Source organism: Toxorhynchites rutilus, chromosome 3, assembly GCF_029784135.1.
Source record: "Toxorhynchites rutilus septentrionalis strain SRP chromosome 3, ASM2978413v1, whole genome shotgun sequence".
Classification (NCBI taxonomy): domain Eukaryota; kingdom Metazoa; phylum Arthropoda; class Insecta; order Diptera; family Culicidae; genus Toxorhynchites; species Toxorhynchites rutilus.
Genome location: NC_073746.1, coordinates 329,335,968 through 329,356,957, shown reverse-complemented (window position 1 = coordinate 329,356,957; position 20,990 = coordinate 329,335,968). Strand labels below are relative to the sequence as shown.

At 37.1% G+C, this 20,990-nt stretch overlaps 1 protein-coding gene across 1 annotated transcript; it reads right to left on the bottom strand.

Moving 5' to 3' along the window:
* Window positions 1-2,622: 2,622 nt before the first annotated feature.
* LOC129778917 (arrestin domain-containing protein 17-like) lies at window positions 2,623-19,668 on the bottom strand. The gene is made up of 3 exons (XM_055786095.1): window positions 19,251-19,668; window positions 4,303-5,280; window positions 2,623-4,238 (listed from the first exon to the last, which is right to left on the bottom strand). The coding sequence occupies exons 1-3, from the start codon at window positions 19,363-19,365 to the stop codon at window positions 4,087-4,089; spliced, it is 1,245 nt and encodes a 414-aa protein (XP_055642070.1). The 5' UTR covers window positions 19,366-19,668; the 3' UTR covers window positions 2,623-4,086.
* Window positions 19,669-20,990: the final 1,322 nt, after the last annotated feature.

Sequence of the window (20,990 nt, the reverse complement as noted above, 5' to 3'; positions counted from 1 at the left end):
CAAAGATGACAAAGGGATGTTAGTCAAAATGAGCACCGTTCAGATAGAAATAATGACTGAAATTTAATTTATCAAAATAGTGTTCAATGTGAATGCAAAACTTTTTTTCTACATATGATAAAATAATCTCTTACAAAAAATGGGTGAGTTATATCTATGATATAACCGCAAGATTGACGTGGGACTACCGTTGGCATTTGCTTGTATTGATTAAATTATTGATTGAACAATTTTCGAATTCAATTGAATTCAACACATTTGCTGTGTAAATAAAGGATTTAAACAAACGCCATTTAATGTAAGGTTTTGGGTTTGATGGTTGTATTTAGTGATGTCCAAATTTTTCATTTATTTGATTATCGATTAATCGTTGGGGCATTTTTCAATATTCGATACATTCGAATAATTTTCTTTCAATATTCGATTAATCGAGCGAATATTTTTTTCTTGTAATAATCACGTATCATGTTGTCATTCTGGTCGCGTGGTCTATCAGGTTGTCGATGTTTCATTTTTGGACAAAAAAAAGGTTGAATAAAAATATTATATAGCCTAATTCTTAACCTAAAAATGCATTAAATTTGAGAAAAATTCCTTCTCTCATTAATCGCGATTACAGTGACAATTATTGGATGTATGCATATTTTGATTTTGAATTATTCGATACAAACTTACTCGATTATAATTTCAGATATTCGATTATTTGAATTAATCGAACGATTAACCGACGTCTCTAGCTGTATTAGGGAACATACTTCGGTGGAAACAAATATCTCCCCAACCTGCATGTATCTGCAATGCAAATTTTCCCAGGCACCTTGGTTTTGATGGCTGTGTTAGGGAACATACTTCAATGGGAACAAAAATTCACCCAACTTGCTTGTATCTGCAAGGCATACTTATTTTGAAGTCTGTGTTGGGGAAACCGTTAATCGGACCAATCAAAACTTGGTAGTTTTTGGCGTTTAGATAACGCTTAACATTTCACAGTTATCCCATTGTTTATCTATTGAAAAATAACATGTTATTCATTTAATAGATGTATAGAAATATTTCCTATCAATTGATGCAAACGTCTTTGCGATCTATTGAGGAATGTTCGAGTTATAAGCATTCGAAATCTTTCATTTTTTCTTGCATGTTCTGTGTTTAGGTTTTCATTTCATCCCCCATATATTCCGGTTAGACGTAGCCCACGTCAAAAATGTATCTGAATATAATTTTATATATATATATATTATAATAATAAGTTTTAGTGGAAAACTACAGCCCTATTCTGTATTCCGACGGATTTTCATTTCGCTCGAAATCGTTGTTTCGTTCGAGCTATAATGTCGCTTCATCTATTTCGAACGTTTTGCCCCTTTAACCCTCCTGTACTCGCGTGCAAAATTATAACACGTATACTCGCGCACGGTGTCACAGACCGAAAATTGAACTTCTCTGTAATGTTGCCATTGTGTATTTTTCAGGCTTTATTGGCATTTATTTGAAGAAGAGGGTATGATTGAATGAAAAAAACTCCAAAAAATATATTTTCTTCGTTTTTATTATGTTTTGATAGTCATCTAATTCAGCCTCATCATAACAGATTTATTTTTGATACTCCAACACAACACAACACGAAATTCGATTTTTTTACTGTTATTAATTAAGAGTAAGCAACTAAGTATAATTCATGGAAGTATGAAGAGCTATAAAATAACATAAAAACGTATTAATCGATTGTGGTTTCATTGGAGTAAGAATCGGAACATAGCATAACTGCATGCTCGAAACAAACCTATTTTTTATATTTCATGCAGTTGTTGCGTGTTTTCGGATTTTTTTTATCAAAGAGAAGAATGCATAACGTATTCTAGATAATTACCAGATGATAAAGGTTCTGGAATATAAAGTTTGCATGTTTCTAACATTTTTGTCTCTGTATTCTTGGTGAACTAAGAACTAATGCCTAATGCCTTAGATGGGGCATAAAAAGCTTATATAAAAGGATTTCTAGGAACTTCCTTTTCTTTTTCATGTTTTCTTGTAGATATAGTCCATTATAAAAAAATATCCCCGAAACTGTAACTGTTAAAAATTACCATAAGCCACCGACTAGTTTATAGTTTACTGTTTACAATTCTTCCACAAGTGAAATTCTCTTTCACAAGTGTGTATATGACCATTATATTTAGCGAATAACTTTACGAAAGTCAAACATTCATATTTTGCTTTTGAACGTATGAATCTAATGACGAATATATCGACGAATAGTTAATATATGGATCCGTTCAATCCAGTTACAAAAGGGACTGAAATCAAATAAGAATGGTCCGGTAATGATCTTATGCATTATATTCAATGAATATTCCACGCCGCTAACATTAATTTATACATCTCATTCAACAATATTCTAGAATATTAAAAGTGGCACATGTCCAAAAAAGTTACTCCTATACTCGCGTCGGTGTGTCAGACCGAAAGTGTTAAAAAAGTGGCACACGTCCCCTTTGTACCAACACATGCGATACGCTAAACGTTGACGAACGACGAATAACGAAGCTAGAGAGAATCGCAAAGTCGTAGTGTTGATATTTTCTGAGAAATGAACTAATGATTGATTTCTCGGTCTGACAGACCAATGCGCGAGTATAGGAGTGTTAATGTTCTAAGAGAAACATATCGAACGAAATGCAAAAACAACTCGAACGGAATATAGAATGGAATTTATTCAAGTCGTTCAAAATATTTCGAATCGATCGAAATACAGAATAGGGGTGCTAGTTTCGTATCCAGATGTCAACACCGTACCGTTGTCTTGGCGGATACACTTAATTTTCGGCCACTTCACGGTGAAAAAGAAATGAAGTGTATATAATCTTGCACACAATTCATTTCGTATCGTTTCGTTTCATTTCACCGTGAAGTGGCGTTGGTGATCAGGTCCTTCGTTTTCACCGTGAAGTGTAAACGGGAATAAGACCCGTCGAAGTGTTACTCCATTGGTTTCATCAACCATGGTAAGAACTTATCACGGAGACAAAGCTGTCGTTACGAATTTACGTAACATTCGTGTGTATCGAGAGAAAACACTCAAAAGCTGAAAGTGTTCTACAAGCGGTACCTACGAGGGGTGGGTGGGATTCACAGTTCATTTTGAGTAAGTCCATGACGATAGCCAACTCTGTATCCAAACGCACCAACAAGACCCGCAGTCAGAACCCACAAATAAAAAGGAATGGAATAGTAAAAAGTGCCACGTTTTTTCGTAGTTTCAAAATGCTATATTTTTCCATAATAAAACTAGCCAGGAAACCGGTAACGCAAAAACAGTAATGAAGCAAGAGCAGCGAAAAAGTGCAGATTACAAATTCATGAAAACAAACATAAATAGCGCTTCTCCTAGAGTATGTGTGTGTATTAGTTTCAGGTTCACGGACTAATTTTCTGAACCTGGTTGGGCAGTTTCGCTCTAAATTTTGCGATTTTTTTTCTTTGCTTTCCTTCTAACAACTTGCTAGGCACTCTTCAAAGAACGGTATATTGTTGCGTTTTCCAGTTATATGCGGTTTTATCTTTCATAGTGGAATTTAATATAGAATACTATACAACAGAAACATAGTAGAAACGAAGTGAGACTGAAAATAGGCAGAGTAATAATATACTTTGTTTTTTGTTATCATTGACATGGTATGGTTTATTAGTTTATTAATTTTAATTCTAACCGTGTCAATGCCGATAAGACGTGTGTGAAGTACTTGGTTTAGATCCTATCAGTTTGTATGAGAATTGTTAGTAGTCGATCTTTTACGGTAATGTAGCTCCAACTGTCCTAATGTGCGCCTTATTTCACTTCTTTCGTGTTATTTCTAGCAATTTTTGTTACTAACAAAATATAAGATTCTTTTCATACTGATTGTTATTGGCTCAGTACATTGTTTGTTTCATAGTTAGTAATTAAATCCTACAAAATGTGATGATAACTTATTATAAACTCTGAAAAATAGACAAAATAAATGTGTCTGCGGTCGTTGAGGTTCACTGATAATCGCACCATTACAAATTTGATTATATGCACAGATGATGGGCTCCGGGGAGAATTCACAAATTCGCTGGCGGCGCTGAGGGTGTAAACGCATACGTAGGATAACGCGGGGCATACTCCGATGGACCCACGAAGCGAGTGAATTCGCTGTCGTTTTTGCTGGAGATGTTCGGAGCTTTGAACGCGGCTTCCGTAAATGTAGGTGGCGCTAGAAGGATAATATACATTTAAATAAATCAACCAAGGAAACAAATAACCGGTTGGATACTCACGAATGTTGGGATAAAGTTTATCCCCTCCGTCGGCAATATTCCATCCCAGAGCACCCCCTGCGCCGTTCGGGGGACTCGCCGGACTAACCGGTTGTGTTGGCAGCATCGAGGGATCCGTTTCCGGAGGATTATCCGTGTAAGGAGGTGGCGGTTGGAACGACGACAATGGAACCGTTCCCAGTACAATCGGAATATTCCCGTCCAAATTGGCATGTGGTCCAGATACGACCGCCACCACTTTGATGTCGTAATCCACATCAATGATACCGCAGTTGACGAGATTCGATGGTGGCAGGGGGGGAATCGTAATATTTTGATTCCACGTTTGGCTGTTACCGGCCTCTACAGGACCAACAGAAATCTCCGAGATTACTTCTTTCTTTTTCTTGGTCTCGCGACGTGGAGTGTGCACATGGAAGGCTAGCAGCTTTCTAAGGGTCAACTTAACCGATTCAATACCCACGTTGCTAGCGTTATCGCACTCGATCGTCAGAGGTATTGTTTGTCCGGAAACAAATCCGGTCACCGGAATATGCACGATAAGACTCAACGGTCCGGAAGCACAACAGAAGCAACAGAAAGTTTTCTCTAGCTCTAACTTAAAAGGGTCCTTAACACGAGCGTTCTGATTGAGATCGACGGGCGAGATGACGGTGAATGCCATCTTAATGTCCTGGTCAAATTTCCACGGGCGATCCAGTGTCACCTTAACAGTGTACCGCACAAAGCCCCATTCTCCCTCGAACGAGGATGGCAGTGTTGGAGGAAGAGCACATGTAAACGGGTAACTATGGGTTCCTGCTCCCAGCTCTATTTCTGCGCTATTTTTCCCACCCAGCAGGTAGTATTGGATCGTGAAGTACTCCTCCTGTCCGGTCAGGTTGGTGGTGGACTCGTACTGCTTTCCCTCCTGGTCAGTCTTTGTCTCGGTTTGGCTCCATTTAGTCTCCGCTTCTCCGCAGAACTGGATCACGATTCCTAGAAATAACGGAGGAAAAAATAGTTTTGAGTTGTAATAATAACGGAGTAATTCCACGGAAAATCTGTCAAAAAACAGCATATTTCGACGCGAACCTCTTCGATATATTTTTGAAACTTGGTACATATGATGGTGAGTACCCAAAATCACATTATTATTATATGAACAATTCAAATTACGATTGATTTTTTGAAAAGGCGCATTCAAAATCATTGATCTTTCTTTCAAAAAATCGCAGGTCAAAATTCAGAATTTTGAGAAATTTCTGAAATTTCAATACTTTGTGAAATTGAAAATCAACATGAAAAAATCGAATCTACATGCGATTCTACATGAAAAATGATATATAACGTTTTATCCTAGGACTGACCGTAGTAATAGTGGGCCATTTTAGTGACAACCGGGAAAATAAATTACAGGAGGGTTGTGTCCGAGACACGACCGCATAGTTGACGTAGGATTCCGTTAGGATGTCTGTTGATTTTGGAAGTTTATTTTTTTATTTTTATTGTCGTCAATCTAAATTGTAGACCGATACATTCTTAATACTACTTAAAACTACTTACTTAAAACTAAAAATCTAAAGAGAGCTGGCTGGATAATTTATTCGTTTAATTTAAAATACGATTTTAACAAGTTACAGAATCAATTTTTTTTTATTTATTTATTTCGTCAAACCAGCGTAGACTAAATATGCTGCCCAAATATTACAGTGAAATTTAACGATATCTTATGGTATTCAGATAGTCTTTGAGCATTGATCTTGACATGGTTACATCAATTGTTTCACTGTGTTCGTTACAGAGGCTCATCATACGATTAATAGGACTATATTTGGCATAATTCGTTCTTCGATAATCTATGTAAAAAATTTTAGGGTTTCTCAGGTTCCTAATCGATGCGTAAAAATTCAGGTTTCCTAATATTTCTTCTGAGTCCACTCGTTGTGATATGATATCAATAATAAATAGAATCATGGCAGAGTTCCGACGTTCTTTTAGGCTTTTAATATTGATTAGCATACAGCGTGCTTCATATGGAGGTAGATGATATGAAGACCAGCCTAGTTTACGAAGTGCAAATAACAAAAATTGTTTTTGTACAGATTCCATTCTGTCTTCGTGTGAAGTTATGTAGGGGGACCATACAATACTACAGTATTCGAGAATTGATCTGACGTATGTAATATACAATGTTTTGACGTAGGACTACGTCTTTCATTTCTATACCGGGGTGTAAAATCAAAGTTTCGAAAACGAAAGCGTTACGCCGAAGACCGAGATTTTGAGTGTTAATAGCTCCTAAACAACTGAACGAAATGGTATGATAAACACTTCATTCGAAAGATAAAATGTCTACGCGTTCTATACTTGTTACTTTCTGATCCAAAAACTTGTTTCAATAGTCTTAAATTTGCTTTCAAAATAGGCTATTGAAATCACCAATCGGTATATAAGCGAGCGCCGCTCGGAAATCCACTCAGTTCTAATTGAACAGCGATTGGAGCATGTTGTCGCTGTTGTGGTGAAGCTCTTCATTTATCATGAAAGCGCGGATGAACGGTGTCACCAAGAGCCTGTTTGTGCACCTTAGGCCAGAAGGGAATCCATCAGGAGGAGAGTGATGCTACAAACGGTTCCCCGGGAAGATCTCGAAGCAGCCGCTACACACACACACACATACACGCACGGAATTCTTTCCGTTTGGATCGAGAAAGATCCGGAAAATAATCTGCCAGTTCCTCTAGGAATTTAAAAATACATTCATGTGAAAGAGTTTATTTGAATGTTTTCTATCCATGTAACACTGTGACCAAATATGTTTCAATCAAGTGCTATTAACAGATGGTTATCGAGTTAGCATTAACCACTGGTGGGCTTCCAGTATCGAGGAAATGTGGAAATATCTAATCGTTACTGAAAATAATCTGCCAGTTCCTCTGGGAATTTAAAATTACATTCATATGAAAGAGTTTATTTTAATGTTTTCTATCCATGTAACACTGTGACCAAATACATTAGGTTTTGTGATTTTTCAATCAATCGCAATCAACAGGATAGCTTCTGAAGATTATTCTTCCTCATCAGTAGGATATATCCAATATTGGATGCATAAAACCTTGTGCCTCCAACGTAACGCTCTCGTTTTCGAAGTTCTCCAAATATTCATTCATTCAGAATGAATTCAGATTCAACTTCATACAAATGATCTCTAAATCAACGATAGTCCTACGTCACCCTTGCGGTTATACCATAGATATAACCCACTTCCTGTTTTTATTGTGTACGGATCGTGGAAATGGTAACTAAAGCGTTTAATGAAGCTCAACATATTATTTGCTCTATGGATGATTGTATTATAATGATCCACGAAGGTTGGTTTCGAATCTAAGATCACACCTAAATCTCTTACTCGTTGACATCTACTGATGGGTTGATTACCCAGTATAACACCATTGTTCAATGGTGTTCTTCATCTTGTAAAAGTAATCAAAGTGCATTTCCTAACATTGAGCTGTAATAAACTCTTAGTGCACCAATTATAAACTATGTCAACTTCATTTTTGAGTGTCTGAGAGTCTTCTTCATTCTTTATTTCCATATACAGCATCATATCATCTGCGTAGATAAGTGTTAAGAAAAACGCAAACGTCATTAACAAATAAAATGAACAAAAGTGGCCCCAAATGAGAGCCTTGAGGAACTCCGGATGTAACAAATATTGGTTTTGAAATTTCTCCATTAAATCTTACCATTTGGGTGCGGTCAGTCAAATATGATTCTAGCCATTTCAATAGCTTGACTTCTATCCCTATTTTGACGTAGGATTACGTCTTTCGGGAACATATTGGGGTACAAATTGAAAATCGAAAATCGAGCGCACCGTGAAAATTGTCCAATTTCAAATGCTTATTGCACAGTCATTTCATGATGGATTGATGAGATTTTTGCGTCAATCAATTTCGGCACTCCATAACAATTTTTTAACTTTGAATGAAATAATATATGTCATGAAACTAACTATCGAACAATTGAAAAATCTCAACCCCTATCCTAACAGAAATACCCACTTCTGATAGGTCGAAATTGACGACATATGCGGCGGGTCCCAAACAAAACATCAAAACCAAGCTGCCTAGGGGAAATTGGCATTGCAGATACATGAAAGCAGAGATTTCAAATCCATGGTGTCTGGGAGAAATCAGCATGTAAATACCCTCGATAGTTTAACTAACGACGCGCACAAATGGATAGTTCTCATTGTAACTAGCGTGGGCATTGCTGATTGCATACGTGCTGGCGAATAAGTTGGGAGCGATGAACAAGTGTTTTGACGTAGGATTACGTCTTTCGGGAACATATTGAGGTACAAATTGAAAATCGAAAATCGAGCGCACCGAGAAAATTGTTCAATTTCAAATGCTTATTGCTAAGTCATTTCATGATGGATTGATGAGATTTTTGCGTCAATCAATGTCGGCATTCCATAACAATTTTTCAGATTAAATAAAATAATATATGTCATGAAACTAACTATCGAACAATTGAAAAATCTTAACCCCTATCCTAACGGAAATACCCGCTTATGATTGGTCAAATTGACGACACATGCGGCGGGTCCCTAACAGAGACATCAAAACCAAGCTGCCTGAGGAAAATCGGCATTGCAGATACATGAATAAAGCGGGAGCTTTTTTCCCGCCGACATGTATTCCCTAACAGAGATTTCAAATCCAATGTGTCTGGGGGAAATCCGCATGTAAATACCCTCGTGGTCGATAGTTTAACTAACGACGCACACCAATGGATAGTGCTCATTGTATTTAGCGTGGACATTGCTGATTGCATACGTACTGGCGAATAAGTTGGGAGCGATGAACGAGTGTTTTTTTTTTGTTATTTTCGTTCCAATAAGAATCTTTCAATGGGTTGATTGAAGAAGGATGTTTCAATAAACTGAATAGAACTTATGCTTGATAGAATATAAATAAAATTTAAATTTGGAACTTTTATGTTGGTAGCTTCGTGAAATTTCATATCAATGACCGATAATGTATTGTGAAACTTTTAGCACAACTGTAAGTGTAAAATTGCATATGGTAGCTATTGTGTTAACATGACTTGAAATATGAAACGATATTTTTTCCCCAAGGAAAATTCATGAGATGAGCAAAATTGGAAAAATTAAGGAGTATTCGAAAAAGTGATTTCACATATGCTCTACATATCGTATTTGGTGCTGTTAGCGCAATTGAAAATCGCATTGAGGCATGTATCATCGTGTTCCGTTGGGTTTAAAGCGAAAAGAAAATGGATTGAATAAACTAAACATCCAGAAAATAAAAAATTATAAATGAAATTACCACTTTTTTTCTGGTGAGAAAACTTGTGTTCGATAATGATAATTATCTTATATTACATTGAAGAGCTTTTTTTTTTTATTTCATCCATACATAACACAGGAGCCATCTCGTCCAGAACAACAGAGGGCGGCTTTGGTACGTGATACGCACCATCTAATGACAATTCACCATCCTTCTATCACTATCACTCGGTTATGGACACTGGTGGAGTGAACAAACAATACCTAACAACCAGACCAAACAGACCCAAATCATTATCGAAGAGTTTAACAAAGTAATTCTTCAAACATATCCAAAATCAGCATGCAGCAGATAGCCTAACGGAATCCTACGTCAACTCTGCGGTCGTGTCTTGAACACAACCCTCCCGTGACTTTTTTCGTTCCAATAAGAATCTTTCGATTGAAGAATGATGTTTCAATGAACTGAATAGAACTTATGCTTGATAGAATATAAATAAAATTTAAATTTGGAACTTTTATGTTGGTTGCTTCGTAAAACTTTTAGCACAACTGTAAGTGTAAAATTGTGTATGGTAGCTATTGTGTTAAAATGACTTGAAATATGAAACGATTTTTTTTCTCCCATGGAAAGTTCATGCGACGAGGAAAATTAGAAAAATGAAGGAATATTCGAAAAAGTGATTTCACATATGCTCTACATACGTATTGGGTGCTGTTAGCCCAATTGAAATTCGCATTGAAGCATGTAGCATCGTGTTCCGTTGGGTTTAAAGTGAAAAGGAAATGGGTTGAATAAATACTCAGAAAATAAAAAGTTATGAATGAAATTACTCTTCCATTTCAAATATATTTTCTCTATACTAAAGTAACACTTTTTTCTGGTGAGAAAAATTGGGTTCGATAATGATAATTATCTTATATTGCTTTGATGAGCTTTTTTTTTCTTTATTTCATCCATACATAACACAGGCGTCATCTCGTCCAGGACCGCAGAGGGCGGCTTTGATACGTGATACGCACCATCTAATGACTAATCACCATCCTTCTATCATTATCACTCGGTTATGGACACTGGTGGAGTGAACAAACAATACCTAACAACCAGACAAAACGGAGCCAAATCATTATCGAAGAGTTTAACAATGTAATTCTTCAAACATATCCAAAATCAGCGTGCAGCAGATAGCCTAACGGAATCCTACGTCAACTATGCGGTCGTGTCTTGGACACAACCCTCCTGTGACTTTTTTGAAGTTAAAGAAGGAGTAAGGGTATATCAACACGATCGAAAGCCTTACTAAAGTCAGTGTATAGAGCTTCAACTTGATTACCATTATCCATTGCATTCAAAGTGAATGTGACAAATTCCAGCAAATTTGTCGTTGATCGTCCTTTGAAAAAACCGTGTTGCTTATTCGTAATTCGTGTCTTTAGTTGTTGAAAAAGTTTTTGGTTTATTATGGCTTCAAAGAGTTTTGGAATGCAAGAAATAATTGCTACTCCACGATAATTTCTTACATCGGATCTATTACCGGATTTGAATATTGATACAAGAAAAGAGTTTTTCCATATTTTTGGGAACCTTTCTGATTCCAATGACGTATTGAAAAGCCATAAAAGAGGATGAGTTAATTCAGATGCCAAATTTTTTATAAAAACCGGTGGAATTCCGTCAGGACCTGGCCCTTTCGAGACATCGAGCTTATTTAATGCGTCAAAAATTTCAATGTAAGTTAGTTTTCTGACTCCAACATCACATGGAAATTCTGGAAGAAATGCAAAGAAGTCACGATCTCGGTCCTCCTCAGCTGTTACAATATAAACTTCTTGAAAAAATTTTGCAAAGAGGTTGCAAATTTTTTCTGGGTCATTCCCCACGGTATCGTCAAGGTGCATGCGTGATGGAAAACCATTGCTTTTGACGTAGGACTACGTCTTTCATTTCTATACCGGGGTGTAAAATCAAAGTTTCGAAAACGAAAGCGTTACGCCGGAGACCGAGATTTTGAGCGTTAATAGCTCCTAAACAACTAAACGAAATGGTATGATAAACACTTCATTCGAAAGATAAAATGTCTACGCGTTCTATACTTGTTACTTTTTGATCCAAAAACTTGTTTCAATAGTCTTAATATTGCTTTCAAAACAGGCTATTGAAATCACCAATCGGTATATAAGCGAGCGCCGCTCGGAAATCCACTCAGTTCTAATTGAACAGCGATTGGAGCATGTTGTCGCTGTTGTGGTGAAGCTCTTCATTTATCATGAAAGCGCGGATGAACGGTGTCACCAAGAGCCTGTTTGTGCACCTTAGGCCGAAAGGGAATCCATCAGGAGGAGAGTGATGCCACAAACGGTTCCCCGGGAAGACATCGCTACACACACATACACGCGCGGAATTCCTTCCGTTTGGATGCCATTCAGCATCGAGAATGTTCCGGAAAGATCTAATCATTTTGGAAAATAATCTGGGAATTTAAAAATACATTCATGTGAAAGAGTTTATCAGTATCGAGGAAAATGTGGAAATATCTAATCGTTACTGAAAATAATCTGCCAGTTGCTCTGGGAATTTAAAATTACATTCATGTGAAAGAGTTTATTTTAATGTTTTCTATCCATGTAACACTATCCATGTAACACTGACCAAATACATTTGGTTTTGTGGTTTTTCAATCAATCGCAATTAACAGGATAGCTTCTGAAGATTATTCTTCCCCATCAGTAGGATATTTCCGTATCCAATATTGTATGCGCCCGCAATCGATTATTGCTCAGTCGCCGAAAGTTCCGAGCTCAGAGAGTTCATTCCCCTCTAATTTGCCTTCCAAATTGCCATCGTAAACCACACCTTCTCTCGATTCAATCACACACAAAAAGCATACTTAAGCTTTTTGGTGGTGAGACACATTCATTTTTCGTGAGGACATCGACAAAACAACATCGTTGCCTAACGTGCTGGAGGAGGTGGACGGCGAAGGATCGACACATACACGCGCAGAATTCTTTCCGTTTGGATGCCATTCAGCATCGAGAAAGTTCCGGAAAGATCTAATCATTGCTGGAAAATAATCTGCCAGTTCCTCTGGGAATTTAAAAATACATTCATGTGAAAAAGTTTATTTGAATGTTTTTTATCCATGTAACACTGTGACCAAATATTGACGTGGGACTACGTCTAACCGGAGTATATGGGGGGTAAAATGAAAACCTAAACATAGAACATGCAGGAAAAAATGCAAGATTTCGAATGCTTATAACTCGAACATTTCTTACTGGATCGGAAAGCTGTTTGCATCAATTGATACGGAATATTTCAACGCTTCTATCGCAATTAATAAAATGTTATTTTTTATTAGATAAACAATCGAATAACTATAAAATGTTGAGAGTTATCTAAACGCCCTAACTACCTCGTTTTGATTGGTCCGATTTACGGTTTCCCCAACACAGCCATCATAACATAGCAGCCTTAGGAAAATCGGCATTGCAAACACATGAAAGTATGGGGATATTTGTTCGCACCGAAATGTGTTCCCTAACACAGACTTCAAAACCAAGCAGCGTTAGAGAAGTCAGCATTGTAAATACATGAAAGTCGGGGGTATTTTTGTTCCGACTGAAATGTGTTTCCCTAACACAGACTTCAGAATCAAGGTGTCTGAGGAAATTGGCATTGCATATTTATGCAGGTCAGGGGTATTTTTGTTCCGACTGAAATGTGTTTGCCTAATAAAAACTTCTAAACCGAGGTGTGTGGGGAAATCGGCGTTGCAAATACATGCAAATCGGGGTCATTTTTGTTCTGACTGAAATGTGTTTGCTTAACATAGACATCAAAACCAAGATGCCATCATACCAAACGTAAAAGGACCGTCATTAAATTTACTTGTAACGAAGAACATAATCTATTGCATGAATTGACCTTACATGGCATTATACAATCTTTTACTCACAAAGCAAATATATTGAATTCAATTGAATTCGGAAATTGTTTCATTCAATCAAAATTTTAATCAATACAAACTAATGATTGCTAAGTTAAGGTAGTCCCACGTCAACCTTGCGTTATATCATAGATATAACCTCCCCATTTTTTTCAATCAAGTACTATTAACAGGTGGTTATCGAGTTAGTATTAACCACTGGTGGGCTTCCAGTATCGAGGAAAATGTGGAAATATCTAATCGTTGCTGGAAAATAATCTGCCAGTTCCCCTTGGAATTGAAAATTACATTCAAGCGAAAGAGTTTATTTTAATGTTTTCTATCCATAAAATATCCATATAATACATTTGGGTTTGTGATTTGTCAATCAAGTACAGTTAGCAGGTTAGCTTCTGAAGATTGTTCTTCAGAACAAGGTTTTTCGTATCCTATATTGGATGCATAAAACCTTGTGCCTCCAACGTAACGCTCTCGTTTTCGAAGTCTCCCAAATATTCATTTATTCATTCATTCAGAATGGATTTAGATTCAACTTCAAACAAATGATCTCTAAATCAACGATAGTCCTACGTCACCCTTGCGGTTGTACCATAGATATAACCCACTTCCTGTTTTTAATTTTGTTTTTATGTAATTAAAGAAACTTTTCGGGTTAGATTTTATGTCCGACTCTGTTTTTAAGCTGTAATCTTCAAAAGCGCTTTTAACAGTTGAGTTGAGCTGTTCGCAAATGTTCAGATATTTTTGGAGATTAGCGTCAGATTTGTATTTCTTATAAAATTTAGGTGCCTTCTGTTTTTCATTTTTTAGATTCTTTATGCTTTGATCAAACCAAATCGGATATTTTGTGTTCATATTTCTCCTTTTTCGTCTTCTTGGTATCTCCTGCTCTATAATTTCATTGATCATCGAGTAAAAAGTCGTCACTGCTACTTCAATGTTTTCCACACTTCTAAATAAATCCTGCCAGTTGATATAGTTAAGCTTACACCTAATTGATTGGTAATTTGCTTTAGTGTAATTAGAGACTTCCTCAAATTCATAATCAAATGGTTTTTGAGTGTTATCTATAAATATAGAATATTCGATAGCTGTGTGGAAAGCTTCATTTTTCCAAAGTGGAGTTAATGATTCGGTCACACAAAAATCTTCGGTCATATTTGTCAACAAGAAATCCAAGAAGCATTTCTGTCGATTCTGAACATTGTTTATTTGGTTCAACCCAAGACCGGTTATTTTATCGAAAATAAATTGCAGAGTCTTATTATCACCAACAACTGGAAGCAAGATAAATTCATTTTCAGAATCAGTGATAAAGTCTGCATTTCGTTGATTGAAATCTCCGTATATATGGATTTTTGATTCTGGTGCAAAGGAAGATAAAATATTTTCAGCAACTTCAAAGAATTTCTCATAACAACTAAGTTGAGCACGATCAGGGGGGAAGTAAACAGATGCAAATATATGTATCTCTCCCGCAATAAGTGCTTTGACCCACACTTGCTCAAACTCGTCGAATTCTGTTGTTGGAATATGTTCTGAATTTATTAATGAAGGACGCCGCCTCCCGATTTTTTATGGGATTTGTGAAGATTACGGTCATCTCTGAAGACATTAAAACGATTTCCGAATACTTCCTCGCTTCTAACACTATCATCCCAACTTGTCTCTGTGGCCATAATTATCGAGAAAGAAGAATTCAGAACATTAATTTGGATTTCTTTCATTTTGAGTGGACTTTTCATACGGTTCAAATTTTGACAGTATATCAAAATTTCAACTACATTTAGTTGTTGAGGCGAGGAAGATGGTTCATTATCTACTACTTGGTATGACGAGGCATACAAATTGTTAAAACTTACTACTTCTCCTTGGTGTGAAGCTGACAATTGATTATCTTCTGGGACGTCTGATTTCGATAATGGAAACATCTCCTCCTGAGAAGATGTCATGTCTTGCCTTACGCCAGGAAGTGGCGAGTTCCTCCAATGGGTTCGTCAATTCCGGGGAAAACACGAATGCCTGCATGAATATATGTTGCACGGTGCAGCTGTAGAGTCTCCCGAAGTCATGCAGCAGGACGAATGCGCTTGAACGCAATGTGGTACGTTGGGTGCCATGTAGGGGTTGAGAATTTCCCCTCTTTCAAATTGTATTGGTCGATAGCTAGCCGGTAGCCCAGAGAATTGATACTTCGCTGCCGCTTCCATTGGAAGTTGGATGTTTCTGTGTTGACCGCTAGCCATGTTTCTAAGCATACCTCTGTTATTGATGTTATTCCTGCTATTGATGGTGTTGTTTCTGTGGTTGTTGTTGTTGTTGTTGATACTGTTATTGTTGTTGGTGTTATTGTTACGATTGTTGTTACTGTTGTTATTACGGTTGCTATTGTTGTTATCGTTGTTGTTGTTACGGATGTTGTGATTATTCCTATTATTGTTGTTGTTGTTGTTATTTTTACGATTGTTGAAATTATTCCTATTCCTGCTGCCATTGTTAGGGCTACCATTGTATCTGTTATTATTATTATTGTTGTATCGGCGATTTTGTTTACGCAGTTTTCTGGCTTTATCTGCCTCTTCTTGTTGTTCTATTCTACGGAGTTGCCGAACATCATACTCAGACCAATCTGGCTTCCATCTCCTTGTTGAATCCAAAATTCTCCAGCCTAAGTTCTCTGGAGGGTAAAATGGGGGATTAACTGGAGGAGTAAGTTCCGCACGAAACTCATCAGCTAGACTGGGACAGGACTCCGGTGGAGGTGGTAGCATATGTTCAACATTGTTTCCTGTTGATATAATAACGGCTGACAATGTTCTTAATTCCTCTAATATTTCTATTTCGACTTGACTATCCTGTGGGGTTTGATTAATGTTTGCCGCTATTTCCAGTGACAAATTCCCCAGTTGTTGAATTTCTTCCCGCATTTGGCTGAGATCGCGATTCAATTCCATCGTCGTTGATTTAATATAATCCGCTGTATTCTCTTTCGTGTTACTCATTGCGATGTCAATGAGTGACGTAATATGATTTTTAATCGTCACCGCAAAGAGATTGCTGCTTTTATTTGCGGACAATTCATTTTTCAGATCGACGAGCTGACCCTCAAGTCTGTCGACGGCTTCATGTACTACACTTGCATTTTGTTGTTGCAGTGTCAGCCGATGGATCACTTCCGTATTGTATTGTAGTTGCTCGTTGAATTTTTTTTGCTGCTCGGTAAGTTCACTAAAGTCCAACTCGGCGCGTACGTAATTCTGGCACTTGTTATATGACGTAATATCAACGCTCTTCTTGCGATGTACGCCGATGCAGGCGGCGTGGAATCGTCGCGGGCAGCTAGCACATTTCCACAAATTGACACTGTCGTTGATTCCGGTATCACAGCAAATTTCGCAACTCATGTTGATTTTTTATTTACGTTTATACGTTACACTGGGTTAAAAACTAGGTCAATATAACTGAATCGTTTGCAAAATAACTGAATTTATTCGCAATTTGATAACATATTGAGCAATTTGAAAACACGTCCACTCTGATCGAAGGCTAGAGTTTGAAGAATAACATCGTTAAACTCTTTGGTAATTATTTGGTGGCCCTGAAAAGGACCGTTTTGTTTGGTTGTTGGGTATTGTTCGTTCACTCCACCAGTGTTTACCGAGTGATTATGACAGAAGGATGGTAAACAGCCGTTGGATGGTGTGTATCAGATAAAAGATACCGAAGTGGAACGAGATATGATGAAAATCGCCCTCTGTGATCCCAGACGAGATGCCTCCTGTGTTATGTATGGATGAAATAAAAAAACTTACCCATGTAATATAAGATAATTACCAACACCGAACACAATTCTTATTTTTTCTCATCAGTAAAAGCATGTTACTTTAATATAGAGAAAACATATTTGAAATGGAAAAGGTAATTTTCTTTTATAACTTTTACTTCCTTTTTTTTATTGGACTAACAACACCTAATACTATATGTAGAGCATATGGAAAAATATTTTTTCTAATATTTCTTCACTTTTCCAATTTTTCTCGCCGTATAAACTTTGCTTGGGTGAAAATGAACACAAAAAAAATCGAAATTTGACTCGAAAATTGAAATAAATCGTTTCATACATCAAGTCAATTTTAACACAACTGCTACCATATACAATTTTACAGTTATACTTGTGTTAAATTTTTCACAATACACGATGATTTGAAACTTCAAGAAGCAACCAACTTGAACGTTCCAAATTTAAATTTTATTTGCTAGAATTAATCGTATCACTCACTTTTCTTGCAATATAAAAATGCCCTCAACCTGCATATATTTGCAATGTCGATTTCCCCCGGGCACCTTGGTTTAGATGTCTCTCACCCTTATTCTGTATTTCGATCGATTCGAAATATTTCGAACGACTTGATAAAATTCCATTCTGTATTCCGTTCGAGTACTTTTTGAATTTCGTTCGATCTGTTTCTCTTCGAACATTAAATGGGCAAAATGTTCGAAATAGGGAATGCGAAACTATAATTCGAACGAAATAACGATTTCGAACGAACTGGAAATCCGTCGGAATACAGAATAGGGCTGTCTGTTAGGGAACAAATTTCGGTAGGAACTAAAGCTCCCCCTACTTTCATGTATTTGCAATGCTGATTCCCCCCAGGCAGCTTGGTTTTGATGTCTCTGTTAGGGACCCGCCGCATGTGTCGTCAATTTCGACCAATCAGAAGTGGGTATTTCCGTTAGGTTAGGGGTTGAGATTTTTCAATTGTTCGATTGTTAGTTTCATGAAATATATTATTTTCTTCAACATAAAAAAATGTTATGGAGTGCCGAAATCGAATGACGCAAAAATTTCATCAATCCATCATGAAATGACTGAGCAATAAGCGTTTGAAACTGGACAATTTTCACGATGTGCTCGATTTTCGATTTTCAATTTGTACCCCAATATGTTCCCGAAAGACGTAATCCTACGTCAATAACATATTGAACGAAATGTATGCAGTTATCAAATGATTAGTTGAATGGGTGAATCAGCATCCGTCTCGAATGCAGGCAGCAAAAGCAAAACGGTAAGCGTAATCGTATTTTGTGCACGTATCTGAGGATTTTCAAACGAGTTGTGGTTTATTTATAAAAACTATCATGTCCACTCGTCGCCCATCCTTCTTTAGGTATGTGTGTAAGTGCATGTGTGGCAAAAAAGTTTCTCAACAATATCGGGAATTTAATTCATCTATAATTCCAGTTCATCTCACAGCAGTTTCATTCTAATAAGCAAAGAATACACTAACCCGAAATGATGTTTAGTTGATGACGTTTCCTAAGCCGGAATCTATCAAATTCATTGAATTATGATCCGTTTCTAGCTTGGAACAGTATTAGTGGTCGCCCATACACATTGAGGGAGCTTTTCAAAGTGGCGAAAGTGACCAAACGAAAGAGAACCTTAAGGCTGATTCTTCCGCATAATCATCACTTCATTGCACTTCAGTTCACACCAAGGATGTAAGGATCGCTCAACCGATGATTTGCTAACATAACGATAGGTGTCAATGTCTACCGATGATGGTGATGATGACGGTGATGGGTGATGTCATCAAAATGCTATTTATGGTGAATATTCTAAACAGCTCTCATCTTCGCCGGTTTGGTTTTCTTATCACACTCCGATGACTTATCATCGTTTTCTTAATTACCTCGAATCTTTTTCGGTGAATCAAAAGTGAACGTGACTTTCCCATTCACAGTCTGGCCGGCATAATACGTGTTCCAGGGATTGTCCAATTCGATTTGACAATCTTTCAGACCCATTCTTGTTGCACCCTATAAACTTATTTCCTTTTCCGACAAGCACACACGAGTTGTAAGCAATACTGCTGTAAGCAATACTTTCAATATTGTGCTACTCTTTAGTCACTACGTAGGATCTATTGCATATTTCAACGAGCTAAAGAACTTTTATTTTAACACAAAAATTGAGACGGAAATGTATCAACGAAAGATCCGTGGTTGAGAATTCCCGTGGTAAAATTCAGTGTGAAGTTGTTCTGCTGAGCAATTCCACACACTCCGTCGCGAATGCCGTCATCTACACACTACTGACTGTCTGACTGACTGATTGTTCATGCGGGACGAAATTGTTGGGTGGTGCCTCAATTTAATGTAAGCAGGTTCAACAATCGTAGCTGTGTATTCACAAAAATAGCCGCAGTAGTGACGTCATTCGAGAACGCTGAAAATAATGGAGCGTGAGTTTGATTGGTGTGTTTTTTTATTACGAACACAGCTGAAAGGACTGTACATTGCTAAGACGTACATTGGTGCTTTGCGTGTTTGAGGACAGTATGATAGGTGTGCGCTAATTAGTAATGAGTTAGTGTAAATGTTTTTGTAAAAATGCAAAAATCAAATTCATTCACTGTTTGTTTGAGGGGGTGTTCTAGTGTAGAGGCGTTATTTTCGAGCTCTGAACAAACAAAATAAATAATATTTTATTTTTTGTTATCATCTTTGAGAAAACAAAAATAATTAAACGAAGAAAAATATATTCAAAGTTAGAAAAATTGCAAGCGAAGGTAAAAGGAGGGTGAAAAACGGTGTCCTAACGTACACGATTTCAGTCTCTCTGGTTATCCGAAATAAAATATCTAATAGATTTTAATCAGTCAAGACGCTGTTTTAATCAACCAGTAATGAACAAAGCCAGAAAAGTGTTTCGCCAAAATAGCGGCAGTTTGAAAATAAAAGTTTTCAAACTGTCTCTATGCCGCAAGTTTTTCGAAAACGTCCACGCTTGTCCACGGAGAGGGGGGAAGGGGTGTAGCTAATGTCCACGTGGACACTCTAAATACATAATTTAAAAAAATCACATCTGTATTTAATAATAAACGAAATTTATTCTGCATTTCCGAGAAATTTATCGGTATTTATCAAGAAAAAGCTGTTGAGCTGTCTGATTGTGCTTCCCGGACGAAAATCCATATTTTTCATATCGTTGAACTCCTTTGCTAAAATGTGTATCCCGATAGAAACGCACATCGACTGAGAGCGATCAATTTATTTCCATTGGTTTAAGATGATAATGCCGAAATGACAGGATGAAAACACCGTCAAAACATGCTCGATTGTTGTAATATTAGAAATACACGACAACCCATCTAGAAGGGTTTTTGGTTCAACTTCCACTCTTGATGTAAAAACCGTTTCGCCTTCATATTTTGAAAACTCCCAAGGCGAAAATGGAACACAAACAATAAATACTAGTGTTCTTAGCAACGATGCTCTGAAATATGCATCTATGAGTTGCCCAGAAAGTTCATGCCGTCTTGTAATGATATCGAATCGAGACGCAGATCTAAAATAATCTTCAGTAAACGACATATGAATTAGCAGCTTGATTACAGATACAGTACAGCTCCGATTATATTCGTAATATT